This window comes from Euphorbia lathyris, chromosome 3 (assembly GCF_963576675.1).
Source record: "Euphorbia lathyris chromosome 3, ddEupLath1.1, whole genome shotgun sequence".
Lineage (NCBI taxonomy): Eukaryota > Viridiplantae > Streptophyta > Magnoliopsida > Malpighiales > Euphorbiaceae > Euphorbia > Euphorbia lathyris.
In genome coordinates, this window is record NC_088912.1 from 13773221 (window position 1) to 13801035 (window position 27815).

Genomic DNA, 27815 nt, shown 5'->3' on the forward strand with positions numbered 1-27815 from the left:
TTTATTTTCAACTCATTGTATTATCCTTATTTTTATTTAGAATGCAACTACATAGTGCTAATTATAATGGGTTTTGTATTATAAATAAATAATGCTAATTTTAATTTTTTTACAAGTATATAATGGATTTTTATGATTATAAATAAATAATGCTAATTTTAATTTTTTTACAAGTATATAATGGATTTTTATGATGTTAAAGTATTAAATGTTCTTATCTTACAATAAAAAATCTTAAAAAAAATAAATCATGTATGTGTTCTGTTCGGTCCAAACATGAACCAAACCGAACCGACCAAAATAATTCGGTTCAGTCGGCTCTTAAAAAATACATGTAATTTGGTTTGGTCCAATTTGGTTCGGGTCGATTTTTAGACCGAGCCGTACCATGCTCACCACTCATGATCATCACGGAAAACACTTTTGTTCCCCACATACAAAACAATGCAGTTTTAAAGCAAACAATGTAATTTCAAGCCTAGTTAATAATTGTTAGAAAATGTGGATTAGAAATTATCTATAATAATGTCAAGTAATAATTGAAATTATATTCAATCTTCAAAATTATATATAATAATGTAAAAATTTATATTCAATCTTCAAAATTATCTATAATAATGTCAAGTAATAATTGAAATTATGTCAAATTACTATAGTTTATAAATTAGTTGTCTAAAATATAGATTTTTACACTTAATATTGGCAATTTATTCAATTTGAGAAATAATCTATCAAATTGTTTTCTGTATCATGAATTCTTATCATCTACAATTTACATATGTTTCATTTTATTAGCCATCAGTAACAAATCACAAACATATTATGACGTGAAAACAAATAAAATAAATATACAAGCTGGAGAAAAAAATCAAATATTTCACAAACATACGATTTGGGCAAAAAAAAAAAACGAGTTGGACAAAAAAATTCTAATATTTCACACAGTTTATAAATATTAATCTTTAATTCTATTATTAAATCAGAAAAATTATAATTTTTTTTTAGAATCAACTGATATATAATTGGTACATAATAAAGAACAAAATATCAATTGTAGTTTTGTTGAATTGTATTTAACGATTTTATATATAACGCGGACACTTTACTGAATAAAAATGTTTGTGAAGGGAATATGTAAAAGCCTATTAAATCTAAATGTTGATTAAGGAAATATATAAAAATTTATTAAATTAAATAAAAATGTTATTCTTAAATTTAAAAAATATATAAACCAAAATTTTCCTATACAGAAACTCCGGCATATAAAAGTTAATTACCACAATACCCACCCAAATCTCATATATAAACAAAATGATTTATGAAAAGAAACCCTAGCCTCCCAATCTCATATACATGCAACAACTCTCCACCAACACTGTCTTGTTTATTTAGAAAATCTCTTTTATTCTTCATCTAAGTCAATTACACTGATCTTCAGTCATCAAATGAACGAATTCTCTATCTCAGTCATCAAATGAACTATTGCTTTCATTTACAGAAGAGCCGTTGTTCTGCCTGTGCTTTTCCACAAAAAGTATGTATACTCTCTTTGCCTCTCCTTTTCCAAGATTCAAAACTGATTTTTAGTTTATTTTTCTGATCTGGCCAAAGGTGGAACTTTTAATATCTAAGTATGGCTTTTTCTTTTTTACTTTGAACTGCCCCATTGAGTTTATACATATAATGCCTTGTTGAATTTGGAGCAAAGTAGTTGCAATATGGTAGAATGTCTGTCTGAGTAGATCATTTAGGTTCCAAACAAGATTGTTTAAATTTGTATTCTTACTTAAAGAGAGATAGAGATATGTAAGGATATAGCCACTACAAGAAAATGAGGAGTTACTGACTGAATTTAAGGACTGAATATCATTCAGTACTAAATTAACTACTGCTGTAAGTCTTTAACCCCTATTTCAGTCGTTAAACCCGAATGCCAAGTTTAACCCTGACATTACGACTGTCTGCTGGATTTAAAGACTAATTATTTGGTCATTAGAGTAGAAAAAAGAAAAGAAAAAAGAAAAAGTAAAATCAAGTTAACAAACCCTAAAATTGACGGTATCTATTCCCCTCGCCTCTTCGCTCTCTCTCCCCCCTTTCTCTCTTTTCTCCATTTTCCCCCAAATTTCCTCCTTCCCTTCTCGTTTCACTGGAACTCCGGCGACCATGCTCTCTGCCATTCTCCTCTCTGTCGTTCAATTTCTATCTTTTGCTATGAAAAACGAGGAGGATGCAGACTCAAAGGGAGGGAGCTGCGATTGACGATGGCAATGAAGGAGAAGCAACCCCAACTCCGGCGAGTGATGGAGAGACAAAATGAACCACAGTGAATGAAGGTGAGGCAGACAAAACTCTGGATAGAGAAGGAGAAACAAGGGTTTCGTCTTCAGATCTGAGGTATTTTTCATTTCCAATGAAATTAATGCGTGAAGATGTTTGTTCTGTTGCCCACTATAGATGCAACTTCTTCCAACAATTTTTTTGTCATGCATAAATTGATACCAGCTGAATCTTTGTCTTTGTTTTATGGGTTCTTCCTGCTTTCTTATGGGGTCTTGTGGGGATCCTTTTTCCAAGAAGCAGGATTCTGTTTCCTAAATCACATTAGTTTAAAATGGGGACGAAGCCTCCAAGGAGCAGCAGTGATGTTGGAATGGAAGCTTTTCAATAAGAAGGTATAATTTTTCAAATGTTTAAGAAGAGGAAATGTTAGAGTTGCATCTATTTATGTAGTAAATATGGTTTACTTGGCTAGTATTAATCTTCGAATAGAACAATTGGTCAACTCTTATGTTTGCTAGTTAACTTTATTTGGAAATCTAATTTGCTATTTAACTTTATATGTATAATAGGAAATAAAGGATAAATTTGAAATACAACCCTAGTTGGATAACATTTGAGCTTACTTTCTTCCATAGATGCTTTTCGTAGGTCTGTACTGAAAATTGGGAAATAAATATGAACCTTTAAAATTGAAGCACATAGATTCAGCAAATGACCTAGGATTTTGTAGACATTTATGCCTATCATTGATAACATAACAATCTTTCACGAGGCTTGGAAGTTGGCATTGCCATTACTTTTCTAGTTCTTTGTTCTGTACTTTCTGTCCTGTATTGGTTTGTTTGCAGGCATGTAATACTAGCTTACTATAACTAAACAACAGTGTTAACAGAGGCTCAAATGTTTTCTTTGGGGGTGAAAGATTTTTTTACGTAGACTGATGATTATGATTATATGAAGCTTGTCATTACATGGCTGGTATTGTTAGTGTTCATATGCAGTCTGGAAAAATATAAATTTAGTGTATGGTACTAGCTTGTAGCTTCTACAAGATTTCTCTTTGATTACTAACTAATTCTTGAATGCCTCTTTTGCTTCTTCTTTCCTTTTTTAATATTTACCCTTGAAAAGCGGTCATAAAATAAAGGTTCTTAAGGGAGTTTGTGGTGGAGTGCATAAGACCAATTTATTTGCAACTTTAGGATATTTTCTGATTGAAGGGTTTCAAGGTGATGCTGGTGGTATGTGATCTACCTTATGTCTCTAGCATTTAACTTCGTACTATATAATTTTTATCGAGTGCAAATAATATGGTAAATTTATGAATTTAACATGTTCTGTTCTGTCTCTGTTTAAATAGGGGAAGCCCGGATTATATGCAGGTAACTTTCTTAGTCATTTCTACGTTTAAAACTCTACTATCTAGAAATAAATTTTGATCTCCATTATTTTTTATTAATCATGTATGTCAATGTACTCTAAATATGGAAGACAGCTGGAAGTAACAGAATAACATGGCTGTGTGCTTGATAAATGAGTGGGATCGCCAAGTTAAGAAGCATGCTTTGGGTGCTCCCTCTGCAATTGAATTGCTGGATGTAGATTACTGTCAAGAGTTGGAATTGATCGGGTCTGTTTATGTTTACTTCAATTATTATTTTTCTTATAATGAAACAGGCTTCTAGATCTTTATCTTCTTTTAGTTGAGGATCTTCGAAGTTATGGAAATCTATCAAGAAGATCCATCCAGGATTCTCACGTAATTTACTTACACTAGGATTTTATGTGTATCCTACTTGAGCAGATGCAATTTATTGGTAATTGTACAGGGATTTTCTTTTTTAGACAGTCAATAATATCTCACTATACTTAATGGGGTGACTCTCAGCTATTACAGATTTATAGTTGCACTGGTAAAATAATTTGTTAATTGGATATTATATTGTTTTTGCTATTATTATGAACCATCTGATGTTAATGGGGTGACTCGGCAATAGTTGTTCCGTTTATTTGTTGCTATAGATTGCTAATTTCTAGAAGTAGGCTTTGATTTAAGTTATGGAGAGATCCACAACGGCTTGTTTGCAAGGTACAGAGCTGTGTAATGAAGTAGAATAAAATGTTCTGCTTTTAGTATTTGCAAGGTTTGCTCAATCAAAAGACTGCATATATGTTCTACATTTTTCTGTAATCTGTAAAGCAATAATGATGCTAAGTTCAAGGGCTTGTCGGAAATAAATCTACATTAACAAATAGATTGATGATTTGGTCTTATGAAGGTTAAACAATGGATCTTGGTGTCAGGTAGGGTTCGTGGAACTTTGCCCTGGATCGCACCTGAACTTTTGAGTGGAAAAAGTCACATGGTAACATAGAGGGTAAAATTTCTAAACAAAAAATATTTAATTTTCTATGGCATCATTAACATGCTCTATATATGTATTTTACCATGATCTTTTCAATGTTTAGATTGATGTGTACTTGTTTGGCATTGTTATGTGCGACTTACTCACGGGGAAGAACCTTATGCGGTGCATTGTGCCTTCAGAATTGGTAAGAACCATTATATTAGTAGACTGCATTAACACATCTTTTAAAGATACAATGTGACTCCCCTTTTTATTCTGAAATTCTGTGGTCTTTAAATTTGATCTAATTCTAGTTTTCCACTACTCTAATATTGTTTGATTTGGTATTTGACGATATCATTTATATTGGTTCTACTGTTGTATTAAACTATACTGTTAAAATTACCTGGCTTTTACTCTATCAATATTTGATGTTGATTTTATTGCTCTTGATTTGCTATAGTGTTGATTCGAATGTGCTTGTTCTATGTACTTTTTCTATCCATATTTGATTGTTTTCAATTGATCTCATGGTCTTTAAAACTTCATACAAGAGTTAGGACTCCATACTTGTTGCTTAACATAGAATGATGATATCTATGTGCTTTTCTCAACTAATATGCAGAATCAATTTATGGTGCATGCCTCACAGCCTTGACATATTTGTTTTTAACTTATGTCTTCTAGATGTGAACCATTACCATATATGTTGTTATGTTCTAATTAATCCTCCCTCTAGTATTCGACTATGCAACTTAGTTACATGATTAACTATTAACTTATTGGTCATATTTACAGCACTTAGCCAATTTAAGCATGTTCCTTCATTTAATTTAATTTTAACTAGTTTTGGCATTTTCATGTGTTCATATATTGATGCCTTAGTTTAAGTTTTTCTCCTATATCAATAAGGGAGATCCTAGCTTTTGATTATAATTTATGAATGTTTTTCTCCTATATCAATTAATCAATAATGGAGATCCTTCCTTTTGATTAAAAGAAACATTAATTTGTTAATTACTTGCTTTTCGCAGGTGGCCATATCCTTTTTGGTATGTTTGAAGTTTCATGTAGAATTTGAGAGCTCAACGATGTTATTGGGCATGAAGAAGAATTAGACTCCAACTATTGGTCATGTGGTATTTTACAATTTTGCACAACTCAGATTTTGTTCCCATGTGTAATTTTTCAATGTTTTATTATGCATTAGACATTTATGTTTTAGTTATTTTCTCCATTAGAAAGGAACTCTCTTCCATCCAAAATGAAATTTCTGTTTTTGTGTAAATTAAATAATATTAAAATAAGAAAAGGCCATCGGTTTACGACGGAATATTTGGTCGTCAATACGTCACTTCCGTCGGTTTTTAAGTTTACCGACTGAATTATTTGTCGGTAATTAGCGACTTCCTTAACGACTAAAAATTGTCGGTCGTAAACTTCGCGACCAAATAAACAAATTGGTCAGGAACATGTTACCAACCAGCTAGTTACTGACTGAAATGATTCCGTCGTTAATTCATTAAAATCGGTCAGTAAACGGATTTAGGGGTCGAATTGCGACTGAAATTACAGTCCCTAACTGTCGATTTTCTTGTAGTGAGCTATTGAGATTTTTTTTTAATCAAAACCAATGGAGAAATATGAATAGAGAGAGAGAGTGAAAAAATTTGACCCGATCTAGAATGATAGTACAAAATCCAAATCCATCTCGAAAACACGTGATTTTTAACTTAATTAATTTTGTGCAGGAAAAATGACATTGAAAAAACATGAAGAAAATCCATGTCAACATATGAGCTCTTCAGGGGATCTTCAGAAATAGAAAGAAAGAAAAAATTAAATTGTAGCACTTATTGCATAATGTACACGGTGAAAATGACTGACAAGGAAGATGTGGGCTAGGAAGTTGATGTTTTGTCAATGAATTTAAAGAAGTTTTCATAAGACATACCAGTGGAATCGGAGATGATAAATGGGACTTGAGTCCATTAATTCAGCCACAGTTCTGATATAATTCCAGTCTGAATACCTTGTTTGGTTGAAGGCAAAAAGGAGAGGATATGCTGAATGATGGAGTTTGGCAAACCACTGATTCGATCTTCTTGCTAGCCTCTTATTTCCATTTGCCCAGTCTTGTTTTGTTTACTTAGAAGGCCAACTGTTGTAGAACATTTTACTATATGAAAGGACTATTAAACTATCTTAGTATGTGGATATGAAGAACATTTAAGCTGCTTGGACTAGTGCTACTTCAATAGTCTGGATCAACTACTTTCCAAAATTTTGTATAAATCAACTCAACCTCCTCAACTATCTTCCACTCCTTTCTTTCTTCTTTTGTAATCACCCAACCAAATCCCCTCAAAGTAATCTTGTATGTCCTAACCGTGTACAACTTCCCATAGTTCCAGTGAAGCATTCAATAATTTCAGATGGTGAGTCCATCAATATTCTTCCATTGACAAAATTCCAATGGAAAAAACAACTGTAATGAAGAAAGAGGAAGAAAATTAATGTTAAGATGTGATTGTATCAACAGATCTTCCTGGCTCTTCTGAGAAGAACAAAAAAAGGATATTCTAACACTGGATTGCATAAGGTTTTCGGCCAAAACCATCCCATTCCACACTGAGGATGATAAGTAACTTGAGTCTAAACTTTATAATGATCTAATTGTTGTTTCTGCAGGACTCTAAACTGTATATCTAAAAAATGTAGTTTAGTTGATATACAATTTGATTTTTATGTTTGGTAATTCATTGCCAATAAAGGAAATTATTCCTGATTATATATCAGGAAGTTTCGGTAGTTGTAGAGATGATTGAAAAATTGGATTTCTGAGATGGAGATGTACCTATTGTTGTTTAGTTGACTAATGCCTTGTTAAGGTAAATAAAAAAACAAAATTACTTGCCTTTGAAAGAGAGTCAAGCATCTAATTGACCACTTCTCATTTTGCTGCACTGAGCCTTAATTTTTTACTTTTTGGATCAAACAATAGAATTTAAAATAGATTAAAGGAGAAAATAAAAATTGAAACATTGGACCAAACAAACACAAGCACAATAGTTTGATAGAAAATAACATACAAATAAAATAAGACTTTTTGTTTTTTCCTTTTTAATTCCATTCTTATTTTCTATATGTTATTTATAGTTTTTTTTCAAAAAATTATAGGTCCATTATAGGGTCACTGCCACTTTACTAGGAATTCTATTGAAATTGATAAGTCTTTTAGAAGGCTTATCGGCAGCTTATCCGATACATGACTATTCTTTTTTCTATGGTTGTCAACGTGATATTGGTGTGATTCTAATTGTATAAAATGTTATTTCTTTAAATTTTCAATTTTGTTACTGGTAGTTGTTTTAGTTTGCTATGCTTGATTGATTCTTTTGTTAATGGATGCTGCAACAGTTTTTGGTGCTTGCTATCTATTTTTGGCTACTAGAGAGCCATCGAATTCATTTTTAAATAATATATGTTTCTTTTGGACATTTTAAATCCTTGAATCCTGTATTCATCAAAACATTTCACCCCATAAATACATAATATATTGCAATTTGCATCTACATAATCTGTATGTATTTGAGTTCTACTCATAAGGGCTATTTTTAGCTGTAATTATGAGTTAGATGTAGCTGAATTTATTTGGTTTTTGTCAACTCTTCCTGACAGGTCTGATGGGAAAGAAGTTGAAGTGGATGATAAGCATCTCAACTCTAATAATCAATGGAGATAAAAGCAAGAAATGTGGTGCAATAGGTCTGTTTGCAGCCATTTTCAACATTGTATGAAGGGCTGGAAGAAGTAGTAAGCCACAAAATGGTACAATAGGTCTGCTTACAGCCAGGAATTATTATGGTTTATCCATTTTACCGAGATGATGTTAGGTGTCCGAGGGGGTCTGATCGGGACCTGAACACGAGCCACGAATTATTATAGTTTATCCAATAAAAAAAATCGAAAGTTGTCTTACAAAATATATATTAAAAAAAAACTAAAAATATTTCTATTATATAATAATTATACAATAACAATGCATGATAAGTATGTGTATAATAAGTTTAATGGTTATTTAAAGAAAATCAATAATCTAAATCTTATTCTTTAAAATATAAGAAAATTTATAATTATAATATATTGAACTATTAAACTCAAAAATAATTCATCGACATTATATATCACGTGCGCGTTTGGACTAGTTGACTTACTAATAATATATTCAAGTGTAATAAAATGAAACAACAAATTTTGCTTTACTTGCACATTATTTCCTAAGTCCAACATTCTTTATCCATTTCATCACAATAGTCCATTATTGATATTTTTTCTAGTCTATTCCTCCTCCATCACCCAGGTTGAACTAAATACGTCCAAAACTTCCTATTGGTTATAACATTGGCAATTAAGAACAATTTTACCCTTAATGATCACAAATTGGAATTTTACGCTTAATGATCACAAGTTGGAATCATGAATCTTGACATTTCCATTGCATATACGTGAAAATTGGAAAAACAAAATTAAAAAATTATATTACGTCGGAAATCAATTAAAAATAGGTGGAAACACCTAAGCAATATAAAAATTACATTGTAACTTTTATGCAACGCCAACAATATACATTTTGTGGAAATTACATTTAAACTTTTATACAACACAAACAATATACATTTTGCATAAATTACATTTTAACTTTTATGCAACAGAAACACAAATTCTAAAAAACATAAAACCAATGGGCTAAACTGTCTCTGCTGCTTAACCAAAACACCAAACACAAAGAAAACCTAGAGACGTTCACTACGGATCCGCCTGGCAAGTTGGACGTCCTTAGGCATTATCGTGCTTCGCATGAATAGCACAGAGATTAGTATCCTCAAACACACCAACCAAGTAAGCCTCCGCAGTCTCCTGAAGTGCAAGCACCGCATGGCTCTGGAACTTCAAATCATTCTGCCATAAATCAACAAAAATATTCATCACCAACAGGCTTCCTTTCCCCCAAGTTATTAACAATTCATAACAAAATTGTATTACTGACTTTGTAATGTTGAGCAATTTCACGAACAAGCCTCTGAAATGGCATTTTACGGATCAAAAGATCAGTGCTCTTTTGATACTTTCTGATTTCTCTGATAAATTCATCAAACAAAAAGATTCCATCAGATAGGGATTAATTACAACAGAATAATAGAATTGAAGTTACGGGATCCCATACCGGAGAGCCGCGGTCCCAGGACGGTAAGGATGTGGTCTCTTGACTCGTCCTCCAATAGTAGTTGGAGTAGCCGATAACCTAGCAGCCTATATGAAATTGATAAATAGAGAAGTATACATGTATTGAAACATAAATCCTAAACTCAGCCAAAAAAACCGCAATGAAACAGATCTCTAAACAAATCATTTCCATTCCCAACTCCAATTAAGCATCTAATCTAACACATACTTTTGCTGCTAGTTGCTTCCTGGGAGCGTTTCCACCAGTGCATTTACGAGCAGTTTGCTTAGTACGAGCCATTTCACTTTCAAAATAAGAAGAGAAAGAACAGAGACTGCAATTTCTGAAGTTGCGATATCAAACAAAGTAAGGAATTATAAAAATGGAAAAGTAAAATGGGGGGCTTTATAGAGAGAGAGACGATAGAGGAACGTTGTAGGACTTGTTGGCAAATCAGCGAGTAGGTGACTGATTTTTTTTTTTTTTAATTCGCATCCAAATGCCCGTGTTGTGTTCTGAGACTGTCCAGATTAGCCAATCGGATCTCTCGAACCAGGAACTAGACAGACGTCCGGTCCAAATCTATTGGATTTTTTAAAATGCAAAATCCAACAAAAATTGGGACTAATCCATGATCTAAAGGTCCAACCGGACCAGAATTGACTCTGTTTTTTTAATATTTTATCTTTTGTAAAAAATTAATTTATTTGACATAAGATAAAATAGTAGGGGTACAGTACTCATTTCGCTCCTCAAACTAAGGTTTCTCTATCAATTAAGATATTAAACTATCAAAATCATCAATTGGGTCCCTGAACTTAGCAAAAATTATCGATTGAGTTCGTATTCTAAACAAAAATCATCAATTGAGGCCTTATCGAATCTCATTTGGTTGAATAGTTTCACACTCTCTTTCTCAAACTCATTTTGGACCAATACAGAGATTATTACAATCTATACCAAATAGTCTCAATTTCTGATTTTAGTATAGGACGGAGATTCAATTTATGATTTTTGTTTAGTTAGATTTATGATTTTAATAGTTTAAAGTTCTAATTGATTTTAAAACTTTAATTTAGGTAGCCAAATAGATATAATGTCAATAATAGGAAACTATTTTTAATGGACTCAACTTCTTTAGCCTAACCAAAAAGTTTAGAGCATTTCTAATGCATGACATAGGAACATTCTATAATTTTTCATTTTAAAAAAAAAATCTTCAACCATTAGAGTTAGGAAAAGTTGGTATCCATTTTTTGGATATTATCCACACTGTTTTTTAGGGCTCTACCTCTACTACTTTATGTGTGAATTTTATCTTTAGACTTTTTATTTATTTTTCACTTTAGAATTTTATCGCTGAATACTCGGTTCGTCAGAACACGGAACCTGCAGTTACAATCCCCTATGACGTCGAGATATGATTCAATATACGGCTTAATTATTTCAACTATTTTTTCTGAACTTGATGAATCTGAAATATCAACTGCAGTCCCATCGGTACCTGTAATAATATAATTTTAGACTTAATAAACATTCAATGTTGTAAAAATAATAGTAAAAATATTACCAGAAATAATACTAAAAATAAATAATCAATAAACAAGAAGTGGATGGAAACAATAAAGGAACACAAACATAAAAGAAACATTAACCTATTAAAAGAAGTAGTATATCGGGCCGAGTAAACGTGAGATATTGTAAACTGCCGACAATACTCTCAAATAATGTAGGATCATCAAAACACGGACTATCTTCCAATTGCAACTTTTCGGCCGGATTGGTAGGACTTGATACAGGTTTGGACGTAGACATCAGAGCTTTGGCAATAATGGCCTGACAATACTTTGACCGCAAAAGAAAAAGACCACTCGGGAAACTCATAACTTCAATACCCAAGAAATAATGAACCGACCCAAGATCTCGAATAGAAAAATTTCCTTGTAGGAAACGAACAAGCTTGCGCATAATAGGAGGTGAATTACGCGTAATCAATAAATCATCCACATAAATTAAGCAATTTATCCGCACTGTATCTTTAGTGTAGAAGTACAACGAACTATCCATTTTGGAACTACAGAATCCGAATATGAGCAACTTAGAAGTCAGTTTTTCATGCCACATACGAGGGGACTATTTTAAACCATACAATGACTTCCGAAGTTTGCAAACACTATTCGGTTGAGAAGGGTCAACAAACCCTGGGGGTTGCACCATATACACATCCTCATGCAAATCACCATGCAGAAAGGCATTTAAAACATCCAATTGCAACACAGTCCATATAAATGAAACTGCCAAAGAAAGTATAAGTCGAATAGTCGTTGGTTTGACAACCGGACTAAACGTTTCAGTACAATCAATACCTGGTCGTCGATGATAACCTTTTGCAACGAAACGTGCTTTGTATCGATCAATTGTACCATCTGCCTTTGTTTTGAGTTTGAACAACCAACGATTATCAATTAAATTAGCACCTGGTGGAAGTGGAACAAGTTCCCAAGTGTCATTCTTCATAAGGGCATTATACTCCTCAACCATTGCATGTCTCCATTCAGGAATCTTAGGTGCCTGCAGGTAGGTAAACGGTTAGGTGGAGGCTGCAACAGTCAATATCTTAGGTTTGAATGTTCCAACCTGAGAACGAGTAACCAAGCGTTGGTTATGATACCACAAAGCATAAAAAATGGGTGAAGCTGACACAGTAGGAGACGGAGTAGCTGATTGCATAGATTGATCCGAAGCCAATGAGGAACCCAAATCAGCTTGTAAACCTACTGAGGGTAACGGACTACGACCAAAGGCTGAGAGTCAGCAACTCAAAGAGGTACCAGTGGTGTTCGTGGAGACCTCGGTGTTTCAATTGTTGGGTTCTATTCAGTGCCAGAAAAAGCAGAACCGGGTGAGTGAATGTCTAATTTTTTAATAGGGGATATTGACACATCAAAACTTGCAGTTGTAGCAGGGGCAGACAGTCTTTGATGAATCGGCCGAGGAGACACTTTAGACACTGGTGAGATCAGTGGAAAAGTCACAGTCGAAGTAAGGAGAAGAGCCGGTAACGAGTCATGGACAACAGATATTGGGGGAAATATATTATCTCGATATATTGGATATTGAACATTACACACGTATTTATACAAGAGAGGTTCAGCCAAGCATACTCTAACCCTAGCAGACTCCGATATGGAATAGGATTAAGACTCCCTATACAAGTCTAATTCTTAATTACAATTATATTCTATTACTTCTATCTATTTTTTTAAAGGTTATATTTGGTATAAACAAACACAAACTAACATAATAACATGACAATTTTTTTTATCTACTACGGTCGTGCTGAAAGCTAAGATATGTTCCATTAAAAATCTAAAAAAATTAAACAAAAAGATCAAATGGTTAATTTCAACAAAATCCTAAACACCTTATAATATGTTTTTGAAAATAAAAAAACAAAAAAATATACTAGGAACTAATAAGTTATTTACCCTATATATTATTAAGAGTAAAACACCAAATTGGGAAGCTTTGAGAATGATAATGATGTCATGATTAATTAAAAAAAACTTTGATGTCATCATCCATCCCGCATGTCTCAACTTTGTCTTACAAGAGGCTATATGCACAAGGGTAGCATAGTAATTTTCCGTGTATTGATGTATGTTATTAAGTTAAACCCATGTACTTTAACAAGTCAATTTGTTTTTGTAAGGGTCACATATGGTCGGTTTATCTACACCATTTTATTTGGCTTTTCCACAGGAAAATCCGGATGTCTTTATTGGATACCCTAAAATTTATGTTCTACCCTTTGTTTTCATTAAATTTACATTTTAAGGATTGAATTTATTTATTATTTGCAGTTAAGATATGAATAAAAATCAATAAAAAATGTTTTAAATCACTACAAAATGTCTTAATAGATTAGTTCCTAGGGATGACAACCAGAGTATGTGTGGATAATATCAATTTCAAACTTTTATCCGTTTATTTTTATCTGCCCATATGTCTCAATATCATAACAGTCTACATTTTGCATCCCATGTTCGTTCAATTTCATTCACACGTACCCTTGGCTGTTAAGAATAAAAATAAAACAAAAAAAATTATAAATTTAACAACGTCTAAATTTAATAAATCATAGTGGTGAGGGGTAGGGGAAGACCTAAGCAAACTTGGAGGAGGGTGATCGAGAGTGATATGAGTTCACTGGGAATTGAGGAAAATATGGTAGTGGATAGGACGGAGTGGAGGGAGCGAATTTGTGTCGCTGACACGACTAGATTTCACGGTTTTATATGATGGTTCATGTTAGCCGACCCCGAATCATTTCGGGATTACGCCTTTGTTGTTGTTGCTGTTGTTGTATCCATCTAAAAATTGAACATATTGAACCTTAATTAATAAGAATAAAGGAGCTCGGTGGTATCACACAATTGTTGAAGAACAAAATATTGAGCTTCAAATCTCACATCTTATATATAAAAAAACAATAATAATTTATTGATATACAAAAGAGTTAGGACGGGCAACGCGTATCGGGTACCCAGAGACATTCTCATACTCATCCCGTTATCGTAAGGGGTAACAGTTATGATCTCATACCGGTCTCATAACCTTTCATAGAGTGTATGGGTAGTTCTATTACAATCAGGTAGTACCGGGTACCCGTGGGTGCAGTACAAGTTGTCATCCTTACTAGTTCCCTATACTTGTAAAAAAATATTATTTTCCGATATACTTTTAAAATATCTTATTTATATTTTGCATTTGTTTGAAATTATCTATTAATTCATTGAAATCCACGTGGCATAGTAAAGACAAATTTTGAAAAAGTAAAAATGTGTACATTTTAAGAAAATGAGAATGACAAATAGATTACTTTAAGAAAATTCAACAGGCCAATAGATACCATTTATGCTTTAGCTTTTAATTTGCTAGTCGTTTCCGCAACAAATTCTCTCTCATTTTTGTTTTTGGTTGCTTTTTTTAGATTGTTTCCCATTTCTTACTTTTTATTGGACATCTTCTTCTAGTAATTCATTTTATTTATCAATTTTATTAAAAAAACATATATTGTTGGTCCCGTGTAATTAATTCCAATGGGGGGTTAGGAACTAATGTAACTTTTTCGCTTAATTATGCTGACTTAATTTAATTCTTTAAATCACTTTACTCAGTTTTGGTTAGCAAGACCGAGCGAGATGTAAGACAGCTTTAGTCAGAGGCTGACTAGAACCGTTTTACTTGTGAGTAGGGAATTAACACTTAAGGTCAGCTTCCAACTCAGCACTCTGATTACTCAGTGTCAGCTTATACAATTTATATCCTGAGTAATTTAAGCAAGCAACACATACATATATATATTGAGAGAAAGAGTTAGAAATTACTCAGCAGACTTATCCTGGTTCGGCCTCACCGCCTACGTCCAGTCCCCAGAATCCTTCCGGGCTTTTTCAATCGACTACTGAGCTCTTTAAAGGTAGAGCACAAACCGTTTACCAGCAATTGAGTATGCAAGAGTACCGTCCTCTATTCGTCTACTCAACCATACTAAGTGCTATAACCAAACACTTAGATTTTCTCTACCACTGAGTACTAAAACCGAGTACTCAGCACCACTCTATCAATCTTTACAATTGATACAAATTTGTTCTTTCTAGATGAAGAACGCTTTAGATGAATATAAATTCGATCTAGACTTTTACACAGAAATAGGATTTGGGTGTAAGTATTTGCTTTTTCTTGTTTGCATGTGCTTGTATGTATGATTTTCTTTTTGTACTTCGGCAAAGGATCCAAGAGATGAACTTGTCCTTTTATAGTGAAATCTGATGCCTCAATCATTTGAATTCAGATCTATCCATTGAATTCAAACGGTCTTCTTGCGTCATTCACTGGTCAGCATACAGTTTTGCAGGCCAATCCTATCGTCTGAATTTAGCAGGCGTCAGGCTTGTCTTCTTCCGCCAGGTTCGTCTTCTAGCGCCAGTTTCGTCTTTTACCCAAATGCCAGTTGACCCATGCATCTCGAAACTGTCTCCTTGCGTAATTCCAAAGCTTCTGAATTGGCGCAGATCTCTGTTGGATCTTGTCTTTTAGTTAACGGATCATTGGCGCTGTCCTGATGAACACTCAGCTTGACGTAATAGACGTTGCCTTCGATCTTTGTCTTTGACGAGGCTGAGTTACGTTCTACTCAGCTTCTTCGGTCAGCTTCATCTTCAAGCGTTTTGTTCTGAAGAAGACTTTTCTTCTATGATGCTGAGTTGTGTTCTACTCAGCTTCTGTGGCTCATGCTGACTTCATTCTGTCTTACTTTTTATTTCTGTTCTCATTTATAATTATACTCAACATTGAACAAACACATTAGTACAATTAAATCAAAGCACTTAAATTTAATTGTCTTAATCATGGATCAACTTAAATAATTTTGTCAAATCAAAATCATGTGGAAAGGTGTTTCAACAAACTCCCCCATTTTGATGTTGGCAAAAATATTTAATTATGGAACTCAACATTAGAGTTTCCCATGATTGATTTATCTTTTAGTCTTCTGAAGTTACTCCCCCATAAGGGTTGCATCTATTGACTCAATTTAACTCTAATCTTTCTAAGATTTAATTAAGACATGCCTTTACTGACTTAGTTCAATTCTAGACTTTCCAAGATCTAATTCAGATGAGCCTAGGTCAGTTTTCAGAAGATGGTCAATACTTGGAACATATAGTTATTACTCAGTGTCGCATATAAGTATCAGAGTTGTGTGCTGAGTAAATTTTACTTGTATATTTCTTATGTTCACAAGCTTTAACTTGTTGTTTAATGAATAGTTAAATATGACAGATCAGCATATAAGCATAACAAGTAAGCATCACATATAGATAAGCCAGTTTGGATAAAAGGATGCTTATATAGATAGTCAGCATAACAAAATAGAACATGCCAAATATAAAGTTACATGTCTAAGATTATTTCTAATCTATCTCTTTATGTTGACTTGAACTTGGTGGGATTTGCCTTTGCCCTTGGTAGTTCTTTGTTGCTGACTTGGATTACTTGGGTCAGCAGAAGTTGAACCAAGCTTCTGTTGAGTTCCGGCGTCAGGCTTAGTTATCTCCCCCTGTTTCTGTTGAGTTCCAGCAGCTTGCCTTTCTTTCTCTCCCGTTTTTCCAGCATCGGGAGTTGGAGGAGGAGGATAGAAGGTTCCCTGTTGAACAGCACGAGTCAGTTTTGATGAGTAAATTTGGAGTTGACTCGTACTCTCCCTAAGACCTTTGAAGACTTGCATGCCATCGGACATAGTGGAAACAGGGATCTTAATGTTGGAACTGGGCATACTTAACAGATACTCTTGAGATTTCCCGATCCAAGTTATGGATTCTGTCATCCGGGCATATGATTGATGATACATCCTGAGCAGGGAAGTGTCATATTGTTGACGTTGAGTGTTGGTTTGCCGAACCTGCTTAAGGGTAGATTGAGTGCATTGCAGAATCTCATTTGTCTTCACTAGGTCAGTGTCCATTTCCTCTTTATTCAGATTGAGTAAGCGAATAGCTTCACCAATTTATTCGATGGAACACTGACAGGGGGAGGAGATCAGGTCACGAGCTCCGGTCAGCTCAGAGGTCAGCTGGGAGAAATATTGATGGACCTCAGTAGAGGTGGCATATGTTGAGTTCACAGCTGATAAGACATTGAGTTGACCTTGGATGGTGTTCATATGAGTCACCATCATCAGCTGGAGTTCGGCCAGCTTCACTATTGACTCTTGCTTGGGCTGTTGAGATGCGAACGATGTCATGACACTCATCAAGTCTTTGAGACCCTTGATTTCGGTGAGAAGCTGAGTGACAGAGGAGATTTGTGTTGGCTCAACATGATCAGACCCAGCAGCATCGGCCTGAGTTTGATGAATGTCCTGAAGTAGTGCTTGAGCTGAGTCGATAATCTTCCTGCCAGACTCAGAAGCATTTAAGTAAGCATAGGATTCATCAGTTTGTGGTTCAGAGGCTGAAATCTTGTCAACACCGGATGGAGGAGGTGTTTGGTGCTCAGAAGTAGAGGTGCCAGCTTGGTCAGTAGCTGCACTTTGAGCCAGGTCAGCAGCAGGAGCTGACTGGTTTTCATTCTGCGTTGAAGGAGTAGGAAGAGGTGGATCAGCAGAATTATTGACCTGCTCAGTATCAGCCTGAAGTTGAGGAGATTTTGAAGGTTGAGGCAAGTCAGAACTGACTTGAGCAGGGATTTCCTTTGCCAACTCGTTGACTTGAGCAGCAGGGACTTCGAGTACTTGCTCGGCAGAAATAGGACCATGAGGAGCTTTGGGATCGGCTTGTTCCTCAGCTTGAGAAACAGAGGCTTGTTTTTCCTTTATTTGGTCCAGAGTAGGCTCAGTGACAATTGAGAAGAATTGAAACTGAAGCTTGGTGAGGTCGGTAATTGGATCCCTCAGTGGAGACTCATCCAATAGATCGATGAATTTTGGTTTCAGAGCCTTACGCTTGAGCCGCTTGCCTGTGCTGTCGTTGTTTGTTTGAGGAGAGGGATCAGCAGCAATGGAGTCAAGGGACTCAGAGGCGGAGTTAGGACCAAGGTCATCATCAACGCCTTCCACAACCTTGCCCTTCACTAGTTGCTTAGTTTGGTTCTCAGTTTGCTCAGCAGCAAATTTCACACTTGGCTCAGCTGATCCTATTTGATCAGCTTGAGACTGACCTCTGGTATTACCCAGTTCTTCCTCCTGGTCAGTAGGGGTCTTCTCAAGGTCAATTTCTTGACTCCGCACAAAGTGTGATTCAGGAGTAGCCACGAAGTGAAGTGGGTTAGCTTCAATCGGCGTCAACCCATAGGTTTTCTTCCTCTTCAGAGGCATTTTAGGGGTTTCCTCACTTTCTTCCTCAAGCTCAACTTGCCTTTTCTATTTCTTCGCTGACTTAAGTTCCCCTTGAGCTTGCTCAACAGCACCTCTCTTCGCACTAGAGCCAATCCGAATCTTCTTCGGAGCTGTGTTAATATCTTTGGAGGAGGATTGGTTAGCTTTTCTCTTTTTATCCTGTCTGGTGCGGTCAGCGGGTTCTTTGACACCCATCACTTTCTTTCCTTTCTTGGTCAGCGCATCCTATGCTGCTTCAACCATATTATCCTCTTCTTCATTGTCCTCAACAGGTGCTTCTTCAACCATAGCCCCCTTTTCTTTCTTGGGTTTAATTGGTAGGTTGAAGGCTAGCCCAAACAGCAGTGCCGTTGTGATTTCTGTACCCCAAATTTCAATTTCTTTGACTGTGCTCACCTGATGGTCCTGAAGAATTTTTGTGATGAGGGAGCCCATCCTGAGTTTCCTGGTACTTCGTTGGAATGCGCCGATAAGAAAGACGGGCATGTTGAGTGGTATAAAGTTCAGCATGTGCCAGATAAAGCACTGCTCAAAGTTAAAAGCTGAGGAGGAGGCGTTGATCTTAGGGAATAAGAAATTGGTCAAGATGTAATGGGCCATTTTCTGAGGCTGACCCATGCAAGTGCTGGCTATTTCCCCTTTGTGGTCTTTTGGTTTGGAGAACTCAACAGGGTAGTCAATCTTAGAGTAGTCGTTCGTGGTCCTGAGTTCTGAACCTTTGGCCGTCAGTTTCAGCGGATTTGCGAGATAGGACGGAGTGATCGTGATGTCCTTGTCTTTGACCTTGGTTACTAAATGGTCAACATTATCCTCGTTAACCTTGAGATTTGCATAAAATTCTCTTACCAACTACGGGTAAGTGGTACCGGGGAGAGAGAATAGCTCGGTCCAGCCATTCTTGGATATCCACTCACAGAAGGGTTTCTCAGCCTCCACGAACCCTTTAGAGAACCAACGGCGGCGGACAACCTCACACTTCTGTACGTTTTTTTAAACGGGGAGGAATACCTTCTCATTAGGTTGCTTGTTCTTCTTCTTTTTCTTTTCCTTTGACGGTGTTGCTTGGTCAGCTTTGGGGTTTTTGCTCGGAGTGCTGACCTTAGATTGTTCATGCTGACCATGTCCTTGAGACTCAGTTGAAGTCTCTTCATAGTCCTGCTCAGCAGGAGACGAAGGGTTTTCATCGGAGCGATTGTTGTTGTAATCGGCACCGGAGATGTTCTGAGAATCGTTAGACATGATTCTTTGAGAGATTTTGAGAGGATTTGGGATTTGAGAGAGAGAGAGAGAGAAATTGAATGCCAACGATTTCAAATGTAAAGAGGAATTAGTGGGAATTCATCCACTATTTATAAAAGTGCCGAGTTGATCTAATAGGTCGGAATGGCGGTTTGATCTCGAGATGATCAATCGACAGTTATCTCTGGCATTTATGACACATTCGGCGCATGTGTTTTCTAATTATTACGCTTACGTCATCCTAGGTTGATCTGGTGCAAACGATGAAGGCAAGAAACCTAACGATTCATTCGATCCAATAAAAGAGGAGATTGAGAACTCACAATTCAGAAATAATTTCTCTAATGATAATCCAGGAATCGTTCTAGTTTCCAGACTTTTAGCCGGCAATTACATACCGTGGAGTCATTCTATGATTCACGCACTCAGAGCAAAGAGGAAGTTGATGTTCATCATGGAGGATGATCTGAAACCATCGATAACAACACCGGATTATGAGAAATGGTGGGCACTTGATAGTTTGGTGTTTTCATGGCTGATAAATTCAATGGAGAAAGATGTAGCACTTTGCTTCATGTATGCAACTTCTGCTCGTGCACTTTGGAAGGAAGCAGAACAACGATGTGCTGAGAAAAATGGCCTCCAATTGTTTCATCTCAAACAGGAACTCAGCAGAATTGCTCAGGGAAGTCTCTCTATATCCTCTTATTTTTTAAGGCTTAAACGAATTTGGGATGAAATAACAGCTTTATAGCCTTCTACTGCTTGCACTTGTGGTGAATCTAAACAAATTATCCAGGATTTAGATGGGACTGATAGAGTTATGAAGTTTCTTTCTAGATTAAATCCGGATTATGATAATGTAGTGAATCAGATCTTACTCATTAATCATATTCCTGAATTAAATAATGCATATGCTATGGTTCATCTGATGGGTGTCGAATCCACCAAAGATAAATATAACTTTACTTAACCGAAATATGGATTTGTAACAAGGGTAAGCAAAGGTGGAACTCAATGGAATATTACTGACTCAAAACAATAATGACTTGATAAATAAACAAAGTAAATAAATAGGGGGTTTTGATTTGTGAGATTTAACCAATTGTGCAGAGAATTTCGAATTAAATAAAATCAGTAGAAGTAAATATGATTTTGTAAACAATGTCGGAGAAATCCGATCAAGGGGGTTCGTAGGTAGGTAATTCACTCAGTATCGATCATAGATATATAAAATACAACCTTATACACATACCGGATCAGTTTGGAGTATTCTTCCTTAATATTAAACTGGTCAAGCACGCGTGAATAACCAGTTCCTAATCAATAAATAATCATGCCTCAGCGGTCAGGATTTAATTTATTGACAGCCTGATGAATTAGAAGAACCCGACTTTAGCCAACCGACACTCAACGTAGACGATTCAGAAACTAAATTACTTATTCATTCGACTCAAATAAACCTAATTAATTTTGTATTAATGTCACATGAAAGACAATCTCAGGTTGTCAAATCTGAATCTATTCTTTCAAATACAAAACTAACCTAATTTAGATTATCGATTGCTACTATGATTGGTTCGTTTAGGAGAAAATCTAACTTTACCAATTCAGTCGTATGACAATCCAATTCAAAGAACGACCTGCAGTTATCATTCGCAGATTGAATAATCAATTGAGAATAAATCCCTAAATGCAATGAACAAATAAACGGTACATTAATAAGAATAATTAAAGTGCAACAGTCTCACGATAATGAAGAAAAACCTCATTTGAATTAACCCTTAACCGAATATAGAAGTTTAGCTATGAATAGCCATGAAAGAACACATGTTTCTGTTTCAAAAAGAGAACAAAAATGATACTAAAAAATAAAACCTAAAAAGAACCTCTTTCCAAGAACGTAAATCAGGCCTTTTGTAGAGAAAAGCCTCTCCTAAAAATTAGCTAACAAAAAGATAGTTTTTGTTTTTAAACTACAATCAATATCTTTTCTAATCTGTCATATCTCCTAATTTCGTGCATGCTTAGTCATTCCCAATTGTCCAGGTTCATTCTTGATAGAATAAGGGAGAGTCCTGATCAATTCTGGAATCTGCAATTCCCGAAATCCTTAGTCTTGGGCAAGACTAACTTTATCTTCATTTCAGCTCCTCCGAATCAGCTCCAAATTCCCTTCTAGTCTAAATTTTCTTCAATTAAGTCCAATTCTGCTCCTTTTAATCATTTGAGTCCTGTGGAGGCAAATCCAACCAAAACAAGAAATAATATCCAAAATAACACCAAATTAATTAAATAACCTAGCATTAAAGTGGACATTTGAACGTTGAATTGGACACTTATCAAATACCCCATACTTACCCAATGCTTGTCCCTAAGCATATCAGATCATGTCAACAGCTCTTTACTCTTATGATTTCGTGTTAACCAACCTTTCCCAATCCCCCCTCATAATGTGAAGATTATCAGCCATCAACTCTCAAAGCGAAGACATTATTCATGTTTGAACATACAATGTAACTACTTGAAAAATCTCAGCAATTGAGCTTTTGACCATGTACATAAGGTATGAATTAAAATAAACAGCACCCTCACGGAAGCCACTCATTGCACTCAAGTGTTTAGGCTATGATTAGTTTTCAAGGAATCACTCAAGTCGCAACCTATAATGAAATTACCATAAGCTTGCCAATATATCAAATCTCCACCACTTAGTATAAATTCAAGACACTAAATCAAAGGGACTTAAAATAGGGTGTAACATAGGCTAGGATAAATGTTTGGAAAGGAAATGAGGAGAAAGGAAAACCGATGATAGTGGAAATGGCCAAAATGAAAACCAAAACACGATTATGTACAAACTACTTACAGTCTTCAAACTTCAGAATGAATGAATGAGATGATCTTAATTAATTATAAACAAATTGAAATGAACAAACTAACAAGAATTTTTTTGTTTTTTTTTCTTTTTCTTTTCTTTGCCTCTGGTATATTTTTTTTCTTTTCTGAGGCTCCTTTTTTTTCATACTTGAAGAAGATAATACTAGAACTAGGAAGCTACACTTTTTTTGCGAGCTAATGTCCATTTAAACACCTTTGAAGCACAACCACATATATCTAAAGGGTCATTCAGTTGAATCCTCGTACTTTGATAAACTTGTGGTTAATTTGAATATGGAAATTGCTCAAAGCAACAACTAAACATAGAAATAAATGAAAGAATGTACAGACTTTGATGGCTAGAACGTCCATGGCCAAGGGACTCGAACAAAGGTGTGTCAAGAATGGGAAAAGGCTCAAATCTGGCTAACTAAGGGATTGTACTGTTATTTTTGTTAGTCTTGGGCAAGACTAAGGGTTCAAAGTTTATTTGAAATGGCTGACAGAAAAAAAAACCTACTGCCCTTATCATTTTTAATGCTTAAATACATCAGTGTGGTCTCGAAATGCATAACATGGCAAGTTCTAGAATTCCAAACTAGAATTGGATAACACTCAGAAAAAATAGAACAAAGTGTAATGTTTTTGTTCTTGCATTTAGGCTCAAAAACTTTCCAAAAATTGGGGTTAAATTGATGTTGTTTCATTCAAAATGTCTGTCATGTTTATGGGAAATTAGTCAAGTGGTTCATATGCATGTTCAAGACAATTGTGCAACCTTGACCTTTTGAAATCGACAGCTTACTCAAAACAAGACTTAGGGGTTTCAATACTAAGTTGGCAACCTAGTTTCAACCGAGTGCAAAACTGAGAGCTAGCATTATTATTTCTAGGGACAAAACAAAAGGTGGACACCGCACACTAGACTCGAGCATATTTTTCGGGGGCTTTTTCCACTTGAGGTGGATACCTCACACTAATTTAGCACATATTCCATAAAATTAAACCCAGAAAATTGCAGCAGTAAAATAAGGAAATTTCAGCAGCAGTAAATTTTCAAAACAGCCAGAAGCTCTTCAACAAATTAACCATCACAATCAGTCAATTAACCATGAAATCAAACACGATCCTTCCCCCACTTTTCTCCTCACATTGTCCTCAATGAGGAATTCAAACAATCAGGGGAGAAGGACAACAAACAAGAGGAAAGTAATAAATTGAAAAAGAAAAATTCACTTACTGCCCTATTTGGAGGAACCTGTCCTTAAGCCCACTTATTTCACCATTTTTAAGCTCTTTGGCACTTGCAAATTAAATCGAAAGGAAACACATGCCTATTGAAGAAGATGATGGCAGTTAAGTCAGTTATTAAAAATAAAAAAAAATAAAACAAAAACAAAAACAAAACATAAAGGATAACTTGGATCTTTTAGCAAGACCAACTTGGGCTGTCTCCCAATAGCGCCGCTAGTTAACGTCTTTGGCTAGTTAACGTCTTTGGCTAGACACTCTTGAACTCTAAGGCTAGTCTCCTGGGTCAAGATGTTGAACTTCTCTAGAGACTCCAATTAGGATATTCTTGTAAAATGGCTTGAGTCTGTGGCCATTTACTTTTTGCACTTTCCCATTCTCCAGGCTCTTAATTTCCACAGCACATTAAGGGTAAATCTTCATGACCATGAAAGGTCCTATCCATTTGGACTTTAATTTTCTGGAAAACAATCTCAATCGATAATGGTGTAAAAATACCTTCTGTCCTATTCGAAATTGTTTCTGGATAATCATATCATCATGAAATTTCTTGGTCTTCAATTTATTAATTCTCGGGCTTTCGCAAGCTTCATTTTTCAACTCTTCAAGCTCCTGTACTTGTAGCTTCCTAACACTTTCAATTTCGATACTCTTTTCAACAACCACATGTAATTCATCTTCCCTATAAAACTCAGAATCATGTTGTGTTATTGGTTCGACAACATCTATACCACAAATGGAATGCACTTCGTTAGGAAATTTCATGGCATCATAAACATTAAATTGAACTATTTTACCATCGAATTCCATAGTCAGTGTTCCTTTGTGAACATCTATCTTTGTCTGAGCAGTTGTTAGGAATGGTCTCCCTAACAAGATTTCTGATGCCTTTGAGGAATGATCATCATCTTCCATATCGATAACAAAGAAGTCAGCTGGAAAAATTAAACCATTAACCTGCATAAGAACATCTTCCAACAAACCTTCAGGATAAACTATAGATCGGTTAGCGAGTTGAATTACTACTCCTATTTCCTCTAAAGGACCAGCATTTAAAGATGAATAAATTGATTTAGGCATGACATTAATTGACGTCCTAGATCACACATTGCTCTTTTAATACTAGTATTTCCGATTTGGTAGGAAATAGCAAACATACCTCTGTCCTTGCACTTTTGCGGCATTTTTCCTTGTAGGACAGCAGATACATTCTCGCACATTGTTATCTTTTCATACCCAATTTTTTTTATCTTGTTAGCACACAATTCTTTAAGGAATTTAACATATCGAGGGATTTGTCTAATAACATCAAGCAATGGCATATTTACCTCAACCTTGCGGAACGTCTCAAAGATGTCTTTCTCCTCCTTTTCTTTCTTTGATTTGGCCAACCGACTAGGGAAAGGTGGTCTATTTACCAAAGGTGTGTCTTGATTTGTGGCTTTTTCTCCAGATGACTTACCAACTGAACCTTCTTTCTCTTTTTCTGTCACCCCCCCTTTGATTGCAGATTTCTCTGACACAGGTTGTTCTGATTCGGAAATAGACTTAGTCTTGGGAAAGACTAATGCTTTTCCGCTGCAAAGCGAGATTGCACTCACATTCTGTCTCGGATTCGCCTCAGTTTGTGAAGGTAACTTCTCCTGGGATTGTATTGCACTTAGAATGGTCGCTATCTGACTCATTTGCTTCTCTAAATTTTGGAAATTTGCTTGAACATTTACATTGATCTTGCTTTGTTCTTCCTGAAATTTCAACAAGTTAGAAAGAACAGATTGGTCATTAGGATTTGGCAGCATACCTGAATTTGGATCTGTTTGAACAGGTCTATATTGTTGAGGTCTTTATTGATATTGTTGGGGAATGTTTGATTGAAGCACATTATTTTGCTGCTTGTAGCTGAGGTTCGGATGATCACGTAATCCGGGATTATATGAATTTGAGTATGGGTCATAATTATGTGGAGGTTGCCCCTGATATCCGAGGACGGCATTAATCTGTTCCGGTGTTCCTTCATGCAATGTGGGACATTCATTTGTGGCATGTCCAGTAACTGTACAGATCCCACATGCCTTAACTTGAACTACCTTTCCTACAACCAAATTTTTTACAAGAGATGTCAAAGCATTTATTTTTTCTTCAATGGAAGAAGTACTTACCTCATAAGCTTTCCTTGGACCATCTTACTGCTTCCCAAATTATTGGGAAGTTTCTGCCATACTTTTGATCAAATCTTTAGCTGCATTTGGTGTTTTATCAATAAGGCTTCCCCCACTAGCAGCATCTATCATCTTTCTTTCCATGCCTAACATTCCCTCATAAAAATATTGAATAAGAGAATGTTCAGTTATCCCATGTTGGGGACAGCTTGCACATGGCCTTTTGAACCTCTCCTAATAGTCATGGAGTGTTTCAATATCTTTTTGCCTTATTCCAGTAATCTCTATTCGAATCATTGCTGCTCGAGAAGCTGGAAAATACTTCTCTAGGAATGCTTGCGTCATGCCAATCCATATTGTGATGGATCCAAAGGGTAGGTTGAGAAACCAGTCTTTAGCAGCATCCTGCAAAGAAAAGGGAAAAGCTCTTAATTTCACTTGTTCCTCAGTTATTCCTTGGGGACTCATACCTGAGCAGACCGCCTGAAATTCTTTGAGATGATTATACGGATTTTCGCTTTCCATTCCATGAAACTTAGACAAATAATGAATCAGTCCCGATTTAAGTTCAAAAGCTGCATTTAGGACTGGGTATGTGACGCATAAGGGCTGTTGATCAGCCTGAGGTGCATGAAGTTGTCTTAAAGTTCTGGCTGCCATCGTCTCCTCTTCAGATTGTTCACTTTCTTCACTGGAAATTTCTTCTTCTTCACTAGAACTTGAAGTTTCAACACCTTGAAGTTTCTGCAGCTTTGCTTCTTTTCGGAGTTTCCTTACTGTTTTTTCTATTTCTGATTCAAAAAGAAGTTGTTCCAAATTTTCAGACCTGGTCATAAATTGCTTTAAATCAAGTTAGAATATTCCCCGGCAACGGCGCCAAAATTTGATGGGTGTCGAATCCACCAAAGATAAATATAACTTTACTTAACCGAAATATGGATTTGTAACAAAGGTAAGCAAAGGTCGAACCCAAGGGAATATTACTGACTCAAAACAATAATGACTTGATAAATAAACAAAGTAAATAAATAGGGGGTTTTGATTTGTGAGATTTAACTAATTGTGAAGAGAATTTCGAATTAAATAAAATCAGCAGGAGTAAATATGATTTTGTAAACAATGTCGGAGAAATCCGATCAAGGGGGTTCGTAGGTAGGTAATTCACCTAGTATCGATCATAGACATATAAAATACAACCTTATACACATACCAGATCAGTTTGGAGTATTCTTCCTTAATATTAAACTGGTCAAGCACGCGCGAATAACCAGTTCCTAATCAATAAATAATCATGCCTCAGCGGTCAGGATTTAATTTATTGACAGCCTGATGAATTAGAAGAACCCGACCTTAGCCAACCGACACTCAGCGTAGACGATTCAGAAACTAAATTACTTGTTCATTCGACTAAAATAAACCTAATTAATTTTGTATTAATGTCACATGAAAGACAATCTCAGGTTGTCAAATCTGAATGTATTCTTTCAAATACAAAACTAACCTAATTTAGATTATCGATTGCTACTATG

At 35.4% G+C, this 27815-nt stretch overlaps 1 protein-coding gene and 1 long non-coding RNA gene across 13 annotated transcripts; one reads left to right on the plus strand and one right to left on the minus strand.

Moving 5' to 3' along the window:
• The first annotated feature begins 2040 nt into the window (after positions 1–2040).
• Positions 2041–6781, plus strand: LOC136221918 (uncharacterized). 12 transcript variants are annotated; one of them, XR_010685380.1, is made up of 7 exons: positions 2041–2397; positions 2578–2675; positions 3415–3665; positions 3775–4661; positions 4753–4836; positions 5666–5770; positions 6383–6781. It is a non-coding gene; the product is annotated as an uncharacterized lncRNA (long non-coding RNA). The 12 variants fall into 12 exon arrangements; XR_010685382.1 differs by lacking the exon at positions 6383–6781 and having other exon boundaries at positions 3775–3913; positions 4563–4661; positions 5666–5784; XR_010685387.1 differs by lacking the exon at positions 6383–6781 and having other exon boundaries at positions 3775–3913; positions 4588–4661; positions 5666–5784.
• Positions 6782–9461: 2680 nt separating this feature from the next.
• Positions 9462–10158, minus strand: LOC136223150 (histone H3.3a-like). Its single transcript, XM_066011003.1, has 4 exons — positions 10087–10158; positions 9859–9944; positions 9682–9772; positions 9462–9593 (listed from the first exon to the last, which is right to left on the minus strand). Exons 1-4 carry the CDS (start codon positions 10156–10158, stop codon positions 9471–9473), a joined length of 372 nt encoding a protein of 123 aa, XP_065867075.1. The 3' UTR covers positions 9462–9470.
• Positions 10159–27815: the final 17657 nt, after the last annotated feature.

Excerpts from the sequence above, each read along its gene's own strand:
- LOC136223150 (XM_066011003.1), bottom strand. The coding sequence starts at position 10,158 with ATGGCTCGTACTAAGCAAACTGCTCGTAAATGCACTGGTGGAAACGCT. Across the intron at positions 9,945-10,086 it reads GGAAGCAACTAGCAGCAAAA|GCTGCTAGGTTATCGGCTAC; the intron begins GTATGTGTTAGA and ends AATTTCATATAG. Across the intron at positions 9,773-9,858 it reads CCTGGGACCGCGGCTCTCCG|AGAAATCAGAAAGTATCAAA; the intron begins GTATGGGATCCC and ends TGAATTTATCAG.